At 39.9% G+C, this 23,432-nt stretch overlaps 1 protein-coding gene across 1 annotated transcript; it reads left to right on the forward strand.

The window, feature by feature from the left end:
* The first annotated feature begins 4,648 nt into the window (after positions 1-4,648).
* Positions 4,649-7,737, forward strand: LOC136376629 (protocadherin beta-15-like). The gene has a single exon (XM_066342823.1). It carries the CDS (start codon positions 4,809-4,811, stop codon positions 7,194-7,196), a length of 2,388 nt encoding a protein of 795 aa, XP_066198920.1. The 5' UTR covers positions 4,649-4,808; the 3' UTR covers positions 7,197-7,737.
* The last annotated feature ends 15,695 nt before the right edge of the window (positions 7,738-23,432 follow it).

Genomic DNA, 23,432 nt, shown 5'->3' on the forward strand with positions numbered 1-23,432 from the left:
GACACAAGTGCTCTTTCAGTAAGTTTTCCTCTAATTAAGATAGTGAGGTGAGTTTTTTCATTTGTCAAAGGCATGTTTAAATATTCTTGTATGGATTGAAACTTGCTATTGATTTGACATTTAAAAACTTGTGGTTGTCATATAAATTTAACAATGTTTGGGTCAAAAGGTGGTGAAATATCAGTAGTCTGTAAGGGATAAGGGACAAGCACAAGCTTTTGTTAGACTACATAATTTTGAGAATTACTGGATATTTCCAATTTGCCCAGTTTATGGAGTGTTTAGCAGAAATTTTTAGAAAATTCTATATAAGAAGTAGTCTTGAATATCATTAATGTCATAATAACATTAGTGTGAAATACAACTAAGTAAAATATGTTTTAAAGAAAGATATACATTATTTGTAGAATCATTATAGCCTGGTTGTTATGTTCTTTCTTTTTATTTATTTATTTTTTTTATATAATTTTATTTTTTTAATGGGGTGACATCAATAAATCAGGATACATATATTCAAATATAACAAGTCCAGGTTATCTTGTCGTTCAATTATGTTGCATACCCACCACCCAAAGTCAGATTGTCCTCTGTCACCTTCTATCTTGTTTTCTTTGTGCCCCTCCCCACCCCCTATCCCTCTCCCATTCCCCCCCCCCCCCCCCCCCCCCCCCCCCCGTAACCACCACACTCTTATAAATGTCTCTTAGTTTCACTTTTATGTCCCACCTACGTATGGAATAATACAGTTTCTGTTTTTTTCTGATTTACTTATTTCGCTTCGTATCATGTTATCAAGATCCCACCATTTTGCTGTAAATGTTCCGATGTCATCATTTCTTATGGCTGAGTAGTATTCCATAGTGTATATGTGCCACATCTTCTTTATCCAGTCATCTATTGATGGGCTTTTTGGTTGTTTCCATGTCCTGGCCACTGTGAACAATGCTGCAATAAACATGGGGCTGCATGTGTCTTTACGTATCAATGTTTCTGAGTTTTTGGGATATATACCCAGTAGAGGGATTGCTGGGTCATAAGGTAGTTCTATTTTCAGTTTTTTGAGGAACCACCATACTTTCTTCCATAATGGTTGTACTACTTTACATTCCCACCAACAGTGTATGAGGGTTCCTTTTTCTCCACAGCCTCTCCAACATTTGCTGTTACCTGACTTGCTAATGACAGCTAATCGAACAGGTGTGAGGTGGTATCTCATTGCAGTTTTGATTTGCATTTCTCTAATAGCTAAAGAAGATGAGCATCTTTTCATATATCTGTTGGCCATTTGTATTTCTTCCTGGGAGAAGTGTCTGTTCATGTCCTCTTCCCATTTTTTTATTGGATTGTTTGCTTGTTTGTTGTTGAGTTTTATGAGTTCTTTGTATATTTTGGATATTAGGCCCTTATCTGAGCTGTCGTTTGAAAAAATCATTTCCCATTTAGTTGGCTTTCTGTTTATTTTGTTATCAGTTTCTCTTGCTGAGCAAAAACTTCTTAGTCTGATGTAGTCCCATTCATTAATTTTTGCCTTCACTTCTCTTGCCATTGGAGTCAAATTCATAAAATGCTCTTTAAAACCCAGGTCCCTGAGTTGAGTACCTATGTCTTCTTCTATGTACTTAATTGTTTCAGGTCTTATGTTTAGATCTTTGATCCATTTTGAGTTAATTTTTGTACAGGGGGAGAGACTGTAGTCCAGTTTCATTCTTTTGCATGTGGCTTTCCAGTTTTCCCAGCACCATTTATTGAAGAGGCTTTCTTTTCTCCATTGTGTGTTGTTGGCCCCTTTATCAAAAATTATTTGACTATATATATGTGGTTTTATTTCTGGACTTTCTATTCTGTTCCATTGGTCTGAGTGTCTATTTTTCTGCCAATACCATGCTGTTTTGATTGTCGTGGCCCTATAATAGAGTTTGAAGTCAGGTATTGAAATGCCCCCAGCTTCATTCTTTTTCTTTAGGATTGCTTTGGCTATTCGGGGTTTTTTATAGTTCCATATAAATCTGATGATTTTTTGCTCTATTTCTTTAAAAAATGTCATTGGAAGTTTGATGGGAATTGCATTAAATTTGTATATTGCTTTGGGTAATATAGCCATCTTGATTATATTTATTCTTCCTAGCCAAGAACAAGGTATATTCTTCCATCTCATTATATCTTTTTCGATTTCCCTTAACAATGGTTTATAGTTTTCATTATATAAGTCCTTTACATTCTTTGTTATGTTTATTCCTAAGTATTTTATTTTTTTTGTTGCAATCGTGAAGGGGATTGTTCTTTTGAGTTCCTTCTCAGTTGTTTCATTGTTGGCATATAGAAAGGCTATTGACTTCTGTATGTTAATTTTGTATCCTGCGACCCTACTGTATTGGCTTATTGTTTCTAGTAGTCTTTTTGTGGATTCTTTGGGGTTTTCGATGTATAGTATCATATCATCTGCAAAAAGTGATACCTTTACTTCTTCTTTTCCGATATGGATGCCTTTTATTTCTTTGTCTTGTCTGATTGCTCTGGCTAGAACCTCTAGTACCACATTAAATAAGAGTGGAGAGAGTGGACAACCCTGTCTTGTTCCTGATTTAAGGGGGAAAGCCTTCAGTTTAGTGCCATTTAATATGATGTTAGCTGATGGTTTATCATATATGGCCTTTATCATGTTGAGATATTTTCCTTCTATACCCATTTTGTTGAGAGTCTTAAACATAAAATTGTGTTGTATTTTATCAAAAGCCTTTTCTGCGTCTATTGATAAGATCATGTGGTTTTTGTTCTTTGTTTTGTTGATATGGTGTATTACGTTAACCGTTTTACGTATGTTGAACCATCCTTGAGATTCTGGGATGAATCCCACTTGATCATGATGTATTATTTTTTTAATATGTTGTTGTATTCGATTTGCTAGTATTTTGTTTAGTATTTTAGCATCTGTATTCATTAGAGATATTGGTCTGTAGTTTTCTTTTTTTGTGCCATCCTTGCCTGGTTTTGGTATGAGGGTTATGTTGGCTTCGTAAAATGTGTTTGGAAGTATTGCTTCTTCTTCAATTTTTTGGAAGACTTTGAGTAGAATAGGAACCAAGTCTTCTTTGAATGTTTGATAAAATTCGCTGGTATAGCCGTCAGGGCCTGGACTTTTATTTTTGGGGAGGTTTTTAATGGTTTTTTCTATTTCTTCTCTACTGATAGGTCTGTTTAGGCTTTCTGCTTCTTCTTGACTCAGTCTAGGAAGATTGTATTTTTCTAGGAATTTATCCATTTCTTCTAGGTTGTTGAATTTAGTGGCATAAAGTTCTTTCTTTTTTATTTTTAAAGAAAGAGCTGAGGTGTTTTGCCATTTAATGAAAAAAATTAGGTCATTGTAAATTATTCTAAATAACTATGTAAAACAGCATAGAAAATAACTACTTGGGAAAATGGCGTCTCGTATTAATTAACAAAGATCCAGAAAAAAACAGGGCTTTTTAAAAAAAGTTTCAACTTTGAAGTAAAAGGTGCTTCTGTTTTTAATTTTTTAATTTAATTTCCTAGGGTGACATTGATTCCCAAAACCATACAGGTTTCAAATGTACAACTTAATAAAACATCATCACCACACTGTATTGTGAGCCCACCATTCCAAGCAAAGTCTTTCCTTTCCCATATCTCCTCCCTTCGCGCTTCTCTACCTAGGCACCAAGCCCTTTCTCTCTAGCTATTATCACACTTTTGTTTATGTCTATGTGTTATGTAGGAATTAACCAAAAAAGTGCTTTCATGTTAGAAGAAGAATCCTCTGTCAAAATTTTTAAATGAATTGTTGAGCATTTTCCATGTGCCAGCAACTAGCTGTTGAGAGATATCAAAGTGAAGAAAACCAAGTTTTGTAACTCAAGGATGACACAGAAAAGAAATAATTAAACATGTTTATATTTGCTATATCAGATGGTGATCAATGCTAAGAAGATGAAGCAGACTGAGAGCTATAAAATTGCCCTCATGTGCATTTTCCCATAGTTTGAAAATTTCATAAAATCATAACTGACTTTATGTAGAAAAATATGTAAACTTCAATTAACTAGTAACTTTTTCCTTGATGTGAACCAATGAGAACCTTATCCGACCAATGAGAACCACAATTCTGACACATAGGCTACCTAGAATTTGAAAAAAGATCTAAAAAATCCATTTTTGCTAAGAGAATTTTTAAAAATCACATAGGCTACTGTTATTTTACAAGATGACTGATCACTATGAAGTCTTCTGTCACCTCTTAGTTCTCCCCAGAGGACCCCAATTAGACTACAGGTTCTAGAAGATAAAAACCATGTCTTGATTGTTTAGTAATGTATTTCAGAACTTCATACATAGATATCAACAATACATCTTTGAATGAAGGAGTAAATAGTTTAATTGCATAGTTTTCTGATTGCATCATATCCCTAAAACATTTCCAAACTCCCAGTAGATTATTGGTACTGCTACATAGATAATTGGGTTTACTAGATTATTACAGGTACATAGAAAGAGAGGATACAATTTTAGTCTTTTTCCCCCCTAAAATAACACATGGTGGCGCTGCAGGCTAAGGCGTTTTAAAAAAGTAAAAGGAAAAAAAGAAACCAGGAAATTCAACTAACTCTATCTCAGATCTCTAGTGGAAGAGAAAAGCCTCAAAGCCTTACCGAGGACTAGTAAGTCTCCAGAGAATGCTATTCATCGACATTTCCTGAGAGGTTACCAACTGAGAGATACAATACAGTCTCAGTCGCATTGCTCCCTAAGGCAGAGCTGGGTCTGGATCCTGGGAAGGTGCTTGTGGAATAAAGATGGAGGTCGGAGGGGAGCTTTTTCCTAAACAAAGGCAAGTCCTGATTCTCTTTCTTTTGGTGGGTGTGGCTATCGCAGGCTGGGAATCCCGTCGCTATTCCGTAATGGAGGACACAGAGAGCGGTTCCTTTGTGGCCAACTTGGCCGATGACCTGGGGCTGGGAGCGGGAGAGCTAGCAGCGCGGGGTGCCCGGGTGGTCACTGCGGATAACGAACCCCGATTGCAGCTTGATCTGCAGACTGGGGACTTGATATTAAATGAGAAACTGGACCGGGAGGAGATGTGTGGCCCCACTGATCCATGTGTAATGCATTTCCAAGTGTTACTGAAAAAACCATTGGGAGTATTTCGAGCTGAGCTACTGGTGAGAGACATAAATGATCATTCACCTGAGTTCCCTGAAAGAGAAATGACGCTGAAAATCCCAGAAAATAGGCCTCCTGGGACCGTGTTTCCTCTGAAAAAAGCCCAGGACTTGGACGTGGGCAACAACAATATCCAAAACTACAATATCAGTCCTAACTCGTACTTCCATGTTTCCACGCGCAACCGGGGGGATGGCAGAAAATACCCAGAGCTGGTGCTGGACAAAGAGCTGGATCGTGAGGAGCAGGCCGAGCTCAGATTAACCCTCACAGCCCTGGATGGCGGCTCTCCACCCCGGTCTGGCACCGCCCAGGTCCACATCTTGGTCTTGGACATCAACGACAACGCCCCTGAGTTTGCACAGATGCTCTACCAAGTGCAGGTCCCAGAGAACAGCCCTGTAGGTTCCCTAGTTGTTAAAGTTTCTGCTAGAGATTTAGACACTGGGACAAACGGACAGATATCATACTCCCTTTCTTACAGTTCTCAGGAGATAAGCACAACTTTTGAAGTCAACAGCCTTTCAGGAGAAGTTCGACTAACCAAAAAACTAGATTTTGAGACAATATCATCATATGAGCTGGATATAGATGCCTCTGATGGCGGGGGACTTTCTGGAAAATGCTCTGTCTCCATTGAGGTTGTGGATGTCAACGATAACTCTCCGGAACTAACTATTTCATCACTTACCAGCCCCATTCCTGAAAATTCCTCAGAGATAGAAGTGGCCCTGTTTGAGATTCGAGACAGAGACTCAGGGGACAATGGAAGGATGATTTGCTCCATCCAAGACGATCTCCCCTTCCTCCTGAAACCAACTGAAGAGAATTTCTACACCCTGGTAACAAACGGGGCTCTGGACAGAGAGACCAGAGCCGAGTACAACGTCACTATTACAGTTACCGACTTGGGGACACCCAGACTGAAAACCCAGCACAACATAACCGTGCTGGTCTCCGATGTCAACGACAACGCCCCCGCCTTCACCCAAACCTCCTACACGCTCTTCATCCGCGAGAACAACAGCCCCGCCCTGCACATCGGCAGCGTCAGCGCCACGGACACAGACGCGGGCGCCAACGCCCAGGTCACCTACTCGCTGCTGCCGCCCCAGGACCCCAGCCTGCCCCTGGCCTCGCTGGTGTCCATCAACGCGGACAACGGACACCTGTTCGCCCTGAGGGCGCTGGATTTCGAGGCGCTGCAGGCGTTCGAGTTCCTCGTGGGCGCCACAGACCGCGGGGCCCCGGCGCTGAGCAGCCAGGCGCTGGTGCGCGTGCAGGTGCTGGACGCCAACGACAACTCGCCCTTCGTGCTGTACCCGCCGCAGAACGGCTCGGCGCCCTGCACCGAGCTGGTGCCCAGGGCGGCCGAGCCCGGCTACCTGGTGAGCAAGGTGGTGGCGGTGGACGGCGACTCGGGCCAGAACGCCTGGCTGTCGTACCAGCTGCTCAAGGCCACGGAGCCCGGGCTGTTCGGCGTGTGGGCGCACAACGGCGAGGTGCGCACGGCCCGGCTGCTGAGCGAGCGCGACGCGGCCAAGCACCGGCTGCTGCTGCTGGTCAAGGACAACGGCGAGCCGCCGCGCTCGGCCAGCGTCACGCTGCACGTGCTGCTGGTGGACGGCCTCTCGCAGCCCTACCTGCCGCTGCCCGAAGCGGCGGCCGACGCGGCCCAGGCCGACCCGCTCACCGTCTACCTGGTCATCGCGTTGGCGTCGGTGTCGTCGCTCTTCCTGTTCTCGGTGCTGGCGTTCATCGCGGTGCGGCTGTGCAGGCGGAGCAGGGCCGCCTGGGTGGGTGGCTGCTCGGTGCCTGAGGGCCACTTCCCGGGCCACCTGGTGGACGTCAGTGGCACTGGGACTCTCTCACAAAGCTACCAGTATGAGGTGTGTCTGACGGGAGACTCTGGGAGTAATGAGTTCAAATTCTTGAAGCCGACCTTCCCCAATATATTAGGCCAGGACATTGGGAGGAAGTCAGGGGGAAATACAACATTTCATAATAGTTTAGGTATCTGAAACTTACCCACGTGCTGCATTAGTGTTGTCTCCTTTACATTTTTTTTAATGCAGTGATAGCCTTTAATTCTGTTTTTCATTTTTCATATTTTTTCTCAGTAAAGGTATTATTTGTTTTGTTGTTCTATAGTTATTTTTCCAACTATTGTATTTTTAAAATCAGGAAAGTTCATACTTGATTAAAATTTTAGAACTCTTGGCTCAGCAGTAGAACGTTGGCCTGGCATGTGGAAGTCCCGGGTTTGATGCCCAGTCAGGGCACACAGGAGAAACGACTATTTGCTTCTTCACCTCTCCGCCACCCCCTTCTCTCTCTCTCTCTCTCTCTCTTCCCTTCTCACAGTCATGGGTCCAAAGGTTTGGGCAAGTTGGCTCTGGGAACTGTGATTGGCTCCATGGCCTCCTCTCAGGCACTGAAATAGTTCGGTTGCCAAGCAATGGAGCAGTAGCCCCAAATGAGCAGAGCATCACCCTGTAGGGGGGTTGGCGGCCTGGTCAGGGTGCATGAGGGAGTTCATCTCTCTGCCTCCCTGCTTCCTTGCCTCTCACTTAAAAAAATTTAAATTCAGAACTCATTACTAAAGGATAAAATGAAAGTTAACTTCTCAGAATAAACATAATTGTAATTTTAGAAGTACTTATTTCACTATAAGACACTGTATAAGAATATCTGGTTCCTTTATATCATATTTCATTTTTAAATTATCAGAGTTTTGTTTTTAGTTTTTTGTTGTTGTTTTTTTTACACAACTATGGCTTTTTTATAACCCATTTTCTCTTTGGGAAGAATCAATTTGTATTCACCCATGTCCAGCTTCTTTCAAGCTCTGTTTGTATTTTGTTTTATCAGTAGTCAGCAACATGTATAATTTCATGCTGTTTATATTAAAAATCACACTTGTAATTAGTAGACTTTCACTCTAAGATACATGCTATCTCATGAAAATATATCTTTCTCATTAACGTTGAAAAAACTCATGGTTCTTCCTTATACTTAACTGAAGTTATGATTCTGATAAGAATTCTGGACAGTTTTACTGATACCCAGATTGACTGTGTTTAACTTGTTCATTTAAACTCTAAAGGTCAATAGACTCCAGAACCAGGTGTATATCCTGAGATTGTCTCTTGCTATTGTAGAGAAATTCTCAAGTGAGCTCCAAATTCTAGGCCTAAAGGAACTTTTGATGGCACAGTATGCCGATATCTATCTACTTGTCTTTGCTTGTTAAGGAATCTGGGAAAAATACATTGTAGAATTAATATTAGTTGAAGAAAACTTATTAAAGGATGTGGTAATGAGGTAGATGAAGGATTTGAAGAAATAATCAGCTGTATTGTCAGGACTCCTTTATCTCCAGGAGCCTTTTAACTTTGCAGATACTACAGAGTGGTATGATAGGCAGAATAATGACCCCCTTACCATGGTCACATCCTGTTCCCTGAAACCTCTGAACATGTTATGTTTTATGGCAAAGGAGGCTTAAAATTCAGATGGAATTAAGGTTGCTAATCAGCTAACCTTAAAATAGAGAGGATATCCTAAATGATCTGGGTTGGCCTGATTCTATCAGTTAAAAGGCCTTAAAATCAGCAGCAAGTCTTCCCTGAGATGAAGAAGAAATGATGACTGGACAGCAGCTTCAGCTTGTGCTTCGACTTGCAGCCTGCCTTTTTAAACTGCCTGCTCTTCAGATTTTGGTCTAGCCTCGCTGGCTTCCACAATTGAATGAATCATTTACTTGCAATAAATCTCTTAATATATCTACCTGCTGGTTCTCTTTCTGTGGTTGAATGCTGACTGATACAGAGCTGGTACCTGGAAGTGGAGTGCCACTGTTACAAATAACAAAATGTAGAAGTTGCTTTGGAATTGGGTAGTAGGCAGAGGCTGGAGGAATTTTTAAAAAGCCTGATCAAAAAAGCCTAGACTGTTTTCGACAGATTGTTAGTTGAAATATGGATGTTGACAATTCTGATAGCAAAGACTCAGAAGAAAGTGAGGAGCATGGTGAGAAAGCATATATATATTGCCTTACAGAATACCTAAATAATTGTGAAGAGACTGTTGGTGGAAATATGGGTGTTAAAGTCACATCTGATGTCTTCACACAGAAAAGAAATGAAAATGTCACTGGATACTGGAGGAAAGGAAATCCTTGTTGTAGTGGCAGAAAACTTAGCTGAATAGTCCCTACAGAGGAAATGTGGAAAGAAGGACTTGCAAACAATGAATTTGGCTATTTAGCTGAGAAAACTTTCCAGGATAAGGTTGAAGTTGCAGCTTGGTTTCTTCTTGCTGCTTTTAGTAAAATGTGAAAAGAATGAGATAGACTGAGGGAAGGGCTGTTAAGTAAAAAGGAACCAGAATTTAATGATTTGGGAAATTCACAGCCTATTCAAGTTGTAAAGAATGTTAAAGCTAAGAGATTCATGCTCAGGAAACCAGGTTCTGAAAGGAAAACCAAAGATGTTATGTGACAAAGGGGAATTAAGATTGCTGATAGGATTAAGGTAGAGAAAAATCCTTGAAATAAAGAGATTGCCCTAGATTACCCAGGTGATTCCACTATAATTACAAGCGCCCTTAATAAGAAGTGGAAGTAGGAAGTAGCAGAGGAGTCAGTATCAGAGTGTTATTACATAAAAAAGACTGAACCAGCCGTTACCGACTGAAGATAGAAGGGAGCCACAAGCAAAAGAATGCAGGTACCCTCTAGAAGCCAGAAGAGACAAGAAAATATATTTTTATTTAGAGCCTCCAGAAAAGAATGAAACCCTACCTTAACTTTGGTCCAGTTTAACTGTTAAATTCTAGACCTGTAAGATAATAATTTTAGGTTTTTAAACACTAAGTTTGTGGTAATTTGTAATGTGTCTAGTTAAAAAAAATCTATTTCCAACCCAGTTATTTTGCCTTCCTAGGCCAAAATATTCATGATTCCATAATCCCTTGCAGGTAGGTATATTATAGAACACTGTTCTAACAATTGTAAAGTATCATTGAGGGATTGGACTTAAGGGAAATATTTTTATGAGGGCTATTCTGAAATGGCACGTTCCTTAGATTTATGCCCATTTTCTTTTTTCTTAACTAGCATGGCCATTGAGGGGAAGCCTGGTGTGGAAGCAGTCAACTTGCAACCATAGGTGCCACAAAACAAAAGTCTATATAATAAGTATGATAAGATGGAAATTCCCTGAATTTCTTATAGCATTGTTAAACTGCTGCAACAGCTCTACACTACCTTCTCCCTGGCTGCATAATATAAACAAACCCCTATGTCAGGGGTCCCCAAACTTTTTACACAGGGGGCCAGTTCACTGTCCCTCAGACTGTTGGAGGGCCGTACTATAAAAAAAACTATGAACAAATCCCTATGCACACTGCACATATCTTATTTTAAAGTAAAAAAACAAAACGGGAACAAATACAATATTTAAAATAAAGAACAAGTAAATTTAAATCAACAAACTGACCAGTATTTCAATGGGAACTATGTTCCTCTCACTGACCACCAATGAAAGAGGTGCCCCTTCCAGAAGTGCAGCGAGGGCTGGATAAATGGCCTCAGGGGGCCGCGGCCTGCAGGCCTAGTTTGGGGACCCCTGCCCTATGTGATTAAGCAACTGTAACTGAGTCTTCTGTTGATTACAGACAAGTGCATTACAAACTGACATATCTCTTCTCACAAGTAAGGTAAAGACACAGTTGTCTGGCCCTGGCCGGTTGGCTCAGCGGTAGAGCATCGGCCTAGCGTGCGGAGGACCCGGGTTCGATTCCCGGCCAGGGCACATAGGAGAAGCGCCCATTTGCTTCTCCACCCCTCCGCCGCGCTTTCCTCTCTGTCTCTCTCTTCCCCTCCCGCAGTCAAGGCTCCATTGGAGCAAAGATGGCCCGGGCGCTGGGGATGGCTCTGTGGCCTCTGCCTCAGGCGCTAGAGTGGCTCTGGTCGCAACATGGCGACACCCAGGATGGGCAGAGCATCGCCCCATGGTGGGCGTGCCGGGTGGATCCCGGTCGGGCGCATGCGGGAGTCTGTCTGACTGTCTCTCCCTGTTTCTAGCTTCAGAAAAATGAAAAAAAAAAAAAAAAAAGACAGAGTTGTCTGACTAAGTCTCAGGTTTTCTATTTAAGATGTTTGAGATGCTTGTCAGGAAAATATTTTTGCTTCACTTAGTTGTTATCCAAGGACAGTAGTCTGAGCTACTGTGACGGAGTTTGTATCTTTATGCAATTTGGCTAATACAAACATATATGAATAATTGAACTTTCAAAGAAATATTCCTGGATGATAGCAACCCAAAACATTGAGTTTTGGAGAATAGAGCAAAAGGTAAGCTGATAAATGTAAACCTGCATTAGTGGTATCTGATAAGATGACTACAGCAATCTGGAACACTGGCTTCCCTCTCAGAATAGCAGGGCTAAACATTTTATTTGGTAAAATTAATTGACTAAATATGAGTCATAAGCAATCTACATGTCTTGGTAGAACATGCCTGGTGAGAGGGTCAGAAATTCCTGACAACCTTTTCAATATAAGGCAGTGCATGTTTCGAATCAGGCCCAGAGACCACAATGTGTCAGTTTCCACTACTCCTTTCCTATCGCACTTTACAAATACTTTATTGGTAAAGTATAGAATGTAAAGGCTTCTCCAAATGATTAATATTTATGTCTTTCATGGTTTGATCTGGAATATCTTGAAAAAAGCATTACTTTCAGTTTATCATCATAATCATGAAAAATTAATAGGAATCTATCACTATGCATGGATGGTAATACCACAATTTTAACTTCACAGCTGCACCCAGAGTGTTTGTCTATGTATGTGCTTGTGTATATCTGTGCATTAGTGTGTGTGTGTGTGTGTGCGTGTGTGTGTGTCTAGGGGAGTAGTTTCAGTAGGTAGTGGAAATGCACTGCACATATAGGTACATATACCAGAGTAACATTACTTTTCTATATTTTTCCCATTGTGTAAAGATTATTTTTCTTTATTTCATAAATGTTTGTCATTTCTGTTTTTCAGTCAGTGATATGGTGTCCTTGGGATATATTGCTATAAGTGGGATGGCTGGGTCAAAGGGCAGTTCGGTTTCTAATTTTTTGAGGAATCTCCATACTGTTTTCCACAGTGGCTGCACCAGTCTGCATTCTTACCAGCAGTGCAGGAGGGTTCCCTTTCTCCACATCCTCGCCAGCACTTATTCTGTGTTGTTTTGTTAATAAGCGCCATTCTGACTGGTGTGAGGTGGTATCTCATTGTGGTTTTAATTTGCATTTCTCTAATGATTAGTGATGTTGAACACTTTTTCATTTGTCTATTGGCTATCTGTATGTCCTTTTTGGAGAAGTGTCTATTCATTTCTTGTGCCCATTTTTTGATTGGATTGTTTGTCTTCCTGGTGTTGAGTTTTACAAGTTCTTTATAAATTTTGGATATTAATCCCTTATCAGATGTATTGTCAAATATGTTCTCCCATTGTGTGATTTGTCTTTTTATTCTGTTCATATTGTCTTTAGCTGTGCAAAAGCTTTTTATTTTGATATAGTCCAATTTGTTTATCCTGTCTTTTATTTCATTTGCCTGTGGAGATAAATCAGCAAAGATATTGCTGTGATAGATGTCGATGAGCTTACTGCCTGTCACTGACTGAAAAAAAAGAAATGCACCCCCATGTTTATGGCAGCATTGTTCACAATAGCGAAGATCTGGAAAGAGCCCAAGTGTCCATCAGTGGATGAGTGGATTTAAAAACTGTGGTACAGCCCTGGCCGGGTGGCTCAGCGGTAGAGCGTCGGCCTAGCGTGCAGAGGACCCGGGTTCGATTCCCGGCCAAGGCACACAGGAGAAGCACGCATTTGCTTCTCCACCCCTCCGCCACGCCTTCCTCTCTGTCTCTCTCTTCCCCTCCCGCAGCCAAGGCTCCATTGGAGCAAAAGATGGCCCGGGCGCTGGGGATGGCTCTGTGGCCTCTGCCTCAGGCGCTCGAGTGGCTCTGGTCGCAACATGGCGACGCCCAGGATGGGCAGAGCGTCGCCCCCTGGTGGGCAGAGCGTCACCCCATGGTGGGCGTGCCAGGTGGATCCCGGTCGGGCACATGCGGGAGTCTGTCTGACTGTCTCTTCGTTTCCAGCTTCAGAAAAATGAAAAAATAAAATAAAATAAAAACTGTGGTACATATATACAATGAAATACTATGGGGTTATGAAAAAGAAGGAAATATTACCTTTTACAACAATATGGAGGGACCTGGAAACTATTATGTTGAGTGAAATAAGCCAGGCAGAGAAAGAAAAATATCATATGACCTCACTAATTTGAGGAATCCAAGGAATAATGAGAACTGAGGAACGGAATTTTTTTTTTCATAAATAAAAGAAACATTTATTCATTGCAACAATAATACACTATAATATGGTAAATGCATAATAAAAATACTTGTAATATTTTATATTGTAATTATGCTTACATGCCTATTAATTTTTAATAATTGTAAGAAAAAAGTACTCATTTAGTAAAACTAAATATCAAACAAAACCACTAATATGGAGTCATATTCAGGTGTATTTATCATTTTCTAATTTAAAAGCATCTATTTTATGCAACTATTTAATCAAAATGCATTATTAATAGATATGGTTTGAGGTCTGATTTCTATTTTAAAACTCAAATTTCGGGAAAATACTTGTAAATAAAATTATACGTATTTGGAAATTATTAAATAGATAATGAATTAATAAAATGTGAATTGTGCTTACCTGTCTATGATTGAATATTCATTGAGAAAGAAATAATTGTGAGTCTACAATGTCGTTTGTGCCATGTAGTGTTTCAGTAAGAAGCACACAAAGCCATTTGCATGCTCGGTATATCCCGTGCTCTCTCAAGGTCTCCCGTGCGGAGTGCATGGGTCTCATAATCGTGTCTCACCACACTGTACTGATTCTTTTTTTTTTTACACTTATTTATTTATTTATTTATATTTATTTTTTTTCGAAGGGGGGGAGAGAGAGAGAGAGAGAGAGAGAGAGAGAAGGGGGGGAGGAGCAGGAAGCTTCAACTCTCATATGTGCCTTGACTGGGCAAGGCCAGGGTTTTTTTTGTTTTGTTTTGTTTTGTTTTTTTTATTATAAATAAATTATTTAAATGGGGTGACATCAATAAATCAGGGTACATACATTCAAAGAAAACATTTCCAGGTTATCTTGTCATTTAGTTCTGTTGCATACCCATCACCCGAAGAGAGATCGTCCTCCGCCACCCTCCATCCAGTTCTCTCTGTACCCCTCTCCCTCCCCCTCTCCCTCCTCCTTCCCTCCCCCCCCCCCCCCCCCCCCGTAACCACCACACTCCTGTCCATGCCTCTTAGTCTCGCTTTTATGTCCCACCAATGTATGGAATCCTGCAGTTCCTGTTTTTTTTCTGATTCGCTTATTTCACCCCACACAATGCTACCAAGACTCCACCATTCCGCTGTAAGTGATCCGATGTCATCATTTCTCCTAACTGAATATTATACCATGGTGTATATGTGCCCCATCTTCTTCATCCAGTCCTCTATTTTTTTTTACAGTGATTAAAAGCCTTGAAGCAAACTCTTGGCCAATACAACAAGAATCCATAAAAGAGTAGTGTCCTTAACATGTTCACCAAGTCCAAGTTGGCCCCATCACTATGCCAAATCCCTGAAAAATGCAACCCAACCACAGTTCAGTCTGTTATGAGCTGTCACAGGGAGCAGGAGTCCAGGAAAGTTCCCCATAGGAAAAGTCCGCATGGCACTGGAATTGTTGTCACCATTCTATACTTTGCAGCTCATGTCCAAGTGAGGAACGGAATTGAGACAGCAGAGGGATCAAAGGGACCAGAGGAAAAGAGGACAGAGGGAAAGGGAATGATAGGATGGGATAAACCTGAAGGGAAGGGGAGTAGGGCGCTGTAAGGAGGGGGGCAAAGGAGATGTTGAGGGGAATAGGGGGGTTGGGGGATGCATTTGGGGTGACCCTAGAATCTACGTAAACACAATAATTAAATAAAAAAAGAACGTTGGGTTAAATCTTCATAGAACATGACCTAGTTACCAGCAATGAAGTAAAATAAAAGCATCTTTAAAGCATGATTTAAAAAAAAAAATGTTTGTCATAAAAGTGGCATTAGTGACATATTCTAGTAGAGATCATATTTACAAACTAAAGGAGTTTTCTTGTAAATGTAACAGTGCAGCATTATTTGATCTAGAAGTTTGATAGCCCTCTTGACCTTGAAGGAGCAGCCCAGGAGAGAGAAGTGTAACACAAATACAGTCTTTTATCTTCCAATGAAATCAGGAAACAAAAAAAGTTGACGTCAGGATGTGACAGGGCTGGAATTAGGGTGAGACCAAATTGTATAAGTGCAGGGTTGGATCCTGTCATTATTTCAAGGTTGAAATTTTATGCATCATGGATTTTTGTATTAAGTTTGCTTTTTAGAATATTACATTACATACTGTCTGTCTTTGCTACCAAGTTTTTGGATGACCTATTAATTTTGCTTCTGAGACATTTGCCTTGCCCCAGTATTGGTCCTCTTGGTTGTTTCCAACTTGCAAGTTCAAATGATCATCGCAGCAGGAGTGGTGGTGGTCACAACTGAAATATCAGCAGTGAAATCTGAATCAAGTTCCTCTCCATTCCGAATATGAGATAACGGCAGCAACAGTGGAAGAATACAAAGATACCCAAGCAGATCTCCTCAATTGGAGCCCTGCACTCTGGGTATGGAAAAGCGCCTACATAACTGTGATTGACAGGCAAATTGTTTATATGTTTTTCTTCCAGGTGGCATGCAGCAATGTGAAAAATATATATTAGGTAGATTCAATTTGCTACTACATTGTTAAGAATTTTTGCATCTATGTTTGTGAGGGATATTGGTGTGTGTGTGTGTGTGTGTGTGTGTGTGTGTGTGTGTGATTTTTCATATGCACTTGTCAGGTTTTAGTTTCAGAGTTATTCTGGTCTCATAAAATGAGTGGCAATTGTTTCCTCCTTTTCTCTTTGATGAAAAAGTTTGCATAAGATGTTTATTATTTCTTCTTTATTTATTTGATAAGATTTATCACAGAAGCCATCTCTGGCTAACATTTCTTGTGGGAATGTTTTGAATTGAAAACAGTGTCTTAGGCTTGCTACAGTTCCAATTGTCTATTTAAAGTAATTTGCCTATTTTATCTACAGTTTTAAAGCTATTGGCCTGAAGTTATTGATAATATTCCTTTATCACCTTTTCTATGTATAATGCCCCCATTTTTTTTATTTCTGATTTTGGTAAAATGTTTTCTGTCCTTTTGTTTTTATCAGTATTGCAGTGAGTGCATAAAATTTATCAATAATTTAAATAAAACCCTTGTCTTTGTTATTTTCCTATTAATTTCTGTTTTGTTTTCTTGATTTTCACTCTTATGTCTTTATTTCTTTTCTTATACCTAGTTTGGTTTTGCTTTTCTTTTTATAGTTTTTCTGAAAGTTTGGATCATTGACTCTGGGCCTTCCTTTTCTAATATAGAGTAAATATGATATATGAACATATAAATTAAAGCTGCATTTATGGATTTTGATGTTGTGGTTTTATCATTCAGTTTGAATTAATCTGTTATTTCCCTTTTGATTTCTTCTTTGACCCATTGGTTAATTAGAAGTGTGTTGTTTAATTTCCAAATGTCCAGGGATATAATTTTTTTTTTTTTCATTTTTCTGAAGCTGGAAACAGGGAGAGACAGTCAGACAGACTCCTGCATGCGCCCGACCGGGATCCACCCGGCATGCCCACCAGGGGGCGATGCTCTGCCCATCCTGGGCGTCGCCATATTGCGACCAGAGCCACTCTAGCGCCTGAGGCAGAGGCCACAGAGCCATCCCCAGCGCCCGGGCCATCTTTGCTCCAATGGAGCCTCGGCTGCGGGAGGGGAAGAGAGTGACAGAGAGGAAAGCGCGGTGGAGGAGTGGAGAAGCAAATGGGCGCTTCTCCTGTGTGCCCTGGCCGGGAATCGAACCCGGGTCCTCCGCACGCTAGGCCGACGCTCTACCGCTGAGCCAACCGGCCAGGGCCCAGGGATATAATTTTTGATATGCAAAATAATTGTTTTGGTCTGAGAACATAGTCTATATGATTTAAATTCTTTGAAATTAGATGAGTTTTGTTGTGAAATAAATGTGTAGTGTTCTATAGAATCAATTAAACCAAGTTGCTTTGATGTTTTTTAAATCTTCTATATTCTTTCCACTTTCTTTTTGTTTGTTTTTGTGACAAAGACAGAGAGACAGAGAGAGGTACAAATAGGGACAGACAGGAAGGAGAGAGAGATGAGAAGCATCAATTCTTTGTTACTACACCTTAGTTGTTCATTGATTGCTTTCTCATATGTGCCTTGACTGGGGGGCTACAGCTGAGCAAGTGACCCCTTACTCAAGCCAGCGACCTTTGGGCTTAAGCCAGTGACCATGGGGTCATGTCTATGATCCCACACTCAAACCAGCATCCCCACACTTAAGCTGGTGAGCCTGCCCTCAAGCCAGATGAGCCCATACTCAAGCTGGTGACCTTGTGGTTTTGAACTTGGGTCCTCTGTATCCCAGTCCGATGCTCTAACCACTGCGCACTACCTGGTCAGGCTATATTATCACTTTTCTACATGTTCTATCAACTAATGAAAGGAAAATGTTAACATCTTTAAGTATGATTGTGATTTTCTTTATTTATCCTTTTATTTTTAGCATATTTTAACACCATGTATTTTGATTTTTTTTTTTTTTTACAGAGACAGAGAGAGAGTCAGAGAGAGGAATAGACAGGGACAGACAGACAGGAATGGAGAGATGAGAAGCATCAATTATTAGTTTTTTGTTGCACATTGTGACACCTTAGTTGTTCATTGATTGCTTTCTCATATGTGCCTTGACGAAGGGCCTTCAGCAGACCGAGTAACCCCTTGCTCAAGCAAGTGACCTTGGGTCCAAGCTGGTGAGCTTTTGCTCAAGCCAGATGAGCTCACGCTCAAGCTGGTGACCTCGGGGTCTCGAACCTGGGTCCTTGGCATCCGAGTCCGATGCTCTATCCACTGCACCACTGCCTGGTCAGGCCACTTCATGTATTTTGAAGCTCTATTATTAGATATGCACATAGATAGGATTGTTTTATCTTCTTGATGAATTGACACTATTCATTATGAAAAATCCTTTTTGATATCTAATAATACCTTCAATCTGATGTTACTAGTCATCCCATACATATTTCTTACACTTAGGGTTTGTATGATATATCGTTTTTTATCTTTTTACTTCCAGCCTCTCTTTATGTTTTAAGTCCATATTTTGTAAATGGTATAGAGTTGGATCTTGTTTTTTATCCAGACTTATCATTTCTGCCTTTTAATTGAAGAATTCATTTCATGTATATTTAATATAATTATTCATATGATCGTGTCCATTGTATTTTTATTCATACTCTGTTTTCATGCCTTTGTTTCTCAATCTTTTTTTTACTTGTGTATTTTTTGATATATCATTTTATATCCTAAATTGACTTTTTACCTATGACATTTTGGGGTGTATTCTCTTTAAGGATAAGAATATATAGCTTTTGCCTGACCAGGAGGTGGTGCAGTGGATAGAGTGTTGGACTGGGATGTGGAGGACCCAGGTTTGAAACCCCGAGGTCGCCACCTTGAGCACGGGCTCATCTGGTTTGAGCAAGGCTCACCAGCTTGAGCCCAAGGTCGCTGGCTTGAGCAAGGGGTTACTCAGTCTGCTGTAGCCCCCCATTGAATGCACATATGAGAAAGCAATCAATGAACAACTAAGGTGTAGTAACAAAGAATTGATGCTTCTCATCTCTCTCTCCTTCCTGTCTGTCTGTCCCTATTTGTACCTCTCTCTGTCTCTGTCACACAAAAAAAAGAATATATAGCTTTTATTTGTCACAATCTACCTTAAATTAATATTATACAACTTCACCTACAATGTTAGAAAACCTTATTATGTAACCCTCATTCATTTTTCCATAGCACAAAATATTAGTGTAAGACACAGGAAAAATTTAAGAATTCATATAGTGGAGAATCTCTATGAATATAATTAAATTGGAAAATATTTCAGAGAGACCTTAATATCTACAGTGTATAAGATAGTCCATACAAGAGAGAAATATAATGGGGATAATCAGTGTGGAAAAGTCTTCAGCCAGATTCCAAATTTAATTGTGCATAAGAGAACTCATACTGAAGAAAAATCCTATAAATTTATTGGATACAAGAAGACCTTCATTGCCTGGCCTGTAGTGGCACAGTGGATTAAGTATCAACCTGGAATGCTGAGGTCACTGGTTTGAAATCCTGGGCTTGCCTGGTCAAGGCACATACAGGAAGCAACTACTACAAGCTGATGCTTCCCACTTCTCCCTCTCTCTTCTCTCTCTCTCTCTCCTTTTCTCTCTGTCTTACTCTATCTCTCTCTCATCACTCTAAAAATCAATAAATATAATCTAAAATTTTTTTAAAAATAAAGCCTTTATTAATTATTTACTTACTGAGACATATATATGACCACACACTGGACACAAACCATATCAATATAAGGAATGTAAAGAGCTCTTCAGCTATATTTTTTCATCTTAGGACTCATGAAAAAATTCACATTGGAGAAAAATGTTATAAATATAAAGTATGTAGTAAAGCCTTTATTCATTCTTTATGTATTGCTTTACATGTAAAAAGTCATAGTAGAAATAATCTTTATATTCATATGATGTAAAAAATGTAAAAGTATGGGAGAATCAATTGTCCCTCATTCTTTAAGGCATATGTGAGACATATTAAAAATATACTCTATGAATGTAAAAGAATGTAAGAAAGTCTTAATTTCATTCACATCCCTTACTGTACATCTAAGAACTCATATTGGAAAAAAAGCTTTATGAATATAGGGAATGTGGGAAAATCTTCATTTATTCCTCAACACTTACTCTGCACGTGAGAAAACATATCAGAAAGGAGCTTTAAGTATGTAAGGAATATGGGAAAGTCTACAGTTTTCCTTTCTCTTTTAATGACCACATAAGTACAAACACTGGAGAAAGGCCCTATAATTTGTAAACACTGTGATAAAATTTTCTTTTATTCTTTGGATTTTACTATACATGTGATAATGCACACTGGAGAGAAATACTGTAAGTATATGGCATGCCTTCAAGTATTCATCATTCCCTAGGAAACATGTGACAACTCACGTTGCAGAGAATATTTTATTAATATTTGGAGTGTAAAAAAAAGTCCTAATTTATATCTAGTCTTTTTCAAAGCCATATGAAAATTCACACTGTAGAAAAACCATGTAAGTGTAAGAAATGTAGGAAAGTGGCCCTTGCCAGTTGGCTCAGTTGGTAGAGCATCACCCAGTGTATGGTTGAAACCCTGGTCATGGCACACATGAGAAACGACCATCTGTTTCTCTTCACCTCCCTCTTCCACTTCTCTTTCTCTTCTTCTCTCACAGCTGGTGGCTTGATTGGTTCCACCGGCAACTGGGGCTCTGAAGATAGCTCAGTTGGTCCAAGTGTTGGCTTTGAGGGTGGGCCCAAGATGGGGGTTGCTGGCTGGAGCCCAGTCTGTGGGAGTCTGTCTCTCTATCTCTCCTCCTCTCACCAATAAAAAAAAAATAAAGTAAAGAAAAAATAAAGAAATGTGGGAAAGTATAATTCCTAACATTTGAGTGCAAATGTGAGAATCCATACTGAAGAGAACCCATATAAATCTCAAGAATGTGGGAAAACCTTCAAATCTTATTTCTTAGTCAGCAAATGAGAACTCATACTGGGAGACAGAAATGTAAAGAATGTGGAAAATCTTTTCATTTTCCCTCATACTTCAATGACGTGAAAACTCAGTCTGAAGAAAAAACCAATAAATGTAATCAATGTGAATGCCTTCAGGTGCATCTTTCCTCTTATGCATGAGGAAATTTATACTGGAAGAGAACTCTTTAAAATGCTGTAAATGTGGAATTGCTTTGACATTGTCTCATCTTTAAAGTGATCCATAGCTCATAATTTATAGTTTCCATTTTCTAGCATAAATCTCTGCAGTTGTAACTCCCAGCACCCTTTCACCTGTATCACATAACTTTTCATATGTATTATTATTTTTTGTGGGTCACTTATATTGTGAAGTTTTCTTAAACTGAAGTAAAGTTTATTTTTAATATTCAAGTGAATGTATTTGTTATTGTTTCTAATTAATTTCCACTATATACAATGTGTGTGGTCATTTTACTATTGATTTTGGTACTTGTTGGAATTTTCTTTCTGACCTTCTGTGACAGACCCTGGGACTTGCCTACCTGATATCTCTTCCACCCTTCTTTATTACTAAAAGAGCTTGGAAATTTTGGGGTTATTGATCTCTACTGTTCAGAGATGTATCTTCAGTATTTTTGTAGCTAGTGTAGTCTACAACTAATTATCTTGGTCAATAAGTTGATATAAATAAAAAATGTGTAAAGTTATAAAAAAAGAATAGTTTCATCAGAGGTAATTTAACCTTTTGTGTTGTGGACCATAAATGGCGAAAAGCCATTGTAGATTTGAGGCTTGGCAAAAGGCTAAGTTCTCCCCCCTTCACCTCCATATTGGCTATGATGCTGATATTTGCACCCACTTCACTTGCTTCCTTGGGTTGCTGGAAGAAATTTACATGCCCTTCCTCTGACTCTGTTTGTTTTCAGATGTTAGTAGATTTCACTAATGCATCCTGTTTATGCTTTGGGGGAGTTCCTGTTTTAGCCTTGGATATGTAACTTTGTATCAAGGACTTTCTTGATTTGCATATGGCTATATAATAAAGCAAACTGGAGCTATGGGGCACTCAGATATTGCCATCGGCATTTGAAGGGTCCTCCAAGTCCCATTTTTTCTTGATGAGTATGTTTTCTTAATTCCGCACCATTATTAGGAGACGCGCTGGTCCACGGCAAGTGGCGCCTGAACAGAGACTTGAATATGAGTACGAGGAAACTAAAACTGAAGGAATGTGTCAGAACTCCCCAAAATGAAGTGCGCACAGTGAGTAAAGAACGTTTTTGGGGAAAGTGTAGTTGAGAGTAAAAGGTTATGAGACAGGGTAAAAAATAAGGGACCTTTTTGTAAAAATGTTTCCATATGAAGACAGATCGTTGTCTGAAGAGTATCAGGGTAAGCTAGAAACAGAGGTATGTGAATATGAGAATAACTTGAAGTCTGAGGATGACAGGGGGGATAAAAAATCCGTGGCTATGGCTGCCTTAGCCGCAGGGCCTCCACTGCCCTCAGCTCCTTCCTACGTTCAACCCTCTGCTCCTCCGTTCCCTTATCAGGCTGATTGCAGAGTCTATAGCTCAAAATCTGGGAAATCCCCTCTCCAACAATCTATAGACCAGATTCGAAATGTAGGGGAAACAATAAATGGCTTTACCCATTTTCCTATTGTAGAAAGACAGGATGATACAGGGAGACTAGTGCGGGAACATGAACCTGTATCTTTAGAACTCTGAAAGAGCTTAAATTTGCTTGTGTACAGTATGGGCCTACTGCCCCTTTTTCACTTGGTTTATTAGATACTATTAGGGCAAAGGCTCTTCCCCCAAATGACTGGAAAGGACAAGCTTGTGCTTGTCTCTCCAGGGTTGATTATTTGCTGTGGAAGTTGGACTTTCATGAAGGGGCTGTTGAAGTAGGAGAAAAATCTCAGCATAGTCAACCTGAGTCACCAGTTACAGCGACTATAGAATTTGAGAATGGATAGGAGACTCAGGTATTAGGAAAGTTACAGCTTTTCCTGTTATGGTCTGATTTTCTTTAATATTCTAACTAGAATCTTCTGAACTATTATTTTGTTTCTTTCTTATTCTTTGCCTGGAAATTGAGGCAGACAACCTGTGTTGAATCTGACCATAAAAAATATCCCAGCAGCTGCCAAGAGCAAATTTTCTCGGGGAGATTTTGTTTAGTCACATCCTTCAGTCCCTCTGTCTAAAAATGCCCTTATTAATGTCAGGCAGGCATCTTTCTAATCTGGATATACTCTGAAATCCTGGGTTTCTCTCTGGTTTTTCTGGTTCATCTAATTCTTGTTTCTGTTTAGTCTTTGTTTAATGTTGTCTAAAATGTGTCTGTTTTTAAGGCCTGAATTAAGGGTTTTTTGTATGCAAAAATTGGA

The sequence above is a fragment of the Saccopteryx leptura genome, chromosome 6 (assembly GCF_036850995.1).
Source record: "Saccopteryx leptura isolate mSacLep1 chromosome 6, mSacLep1_pri_phased_curated, whole genome shotgun sequence".
NCBI lineage: Eukaryota > Metazoa > Chordata > Mammalia > Chiroptera > Emballonuridae > Saccopteryx > Saccopteryx leptura.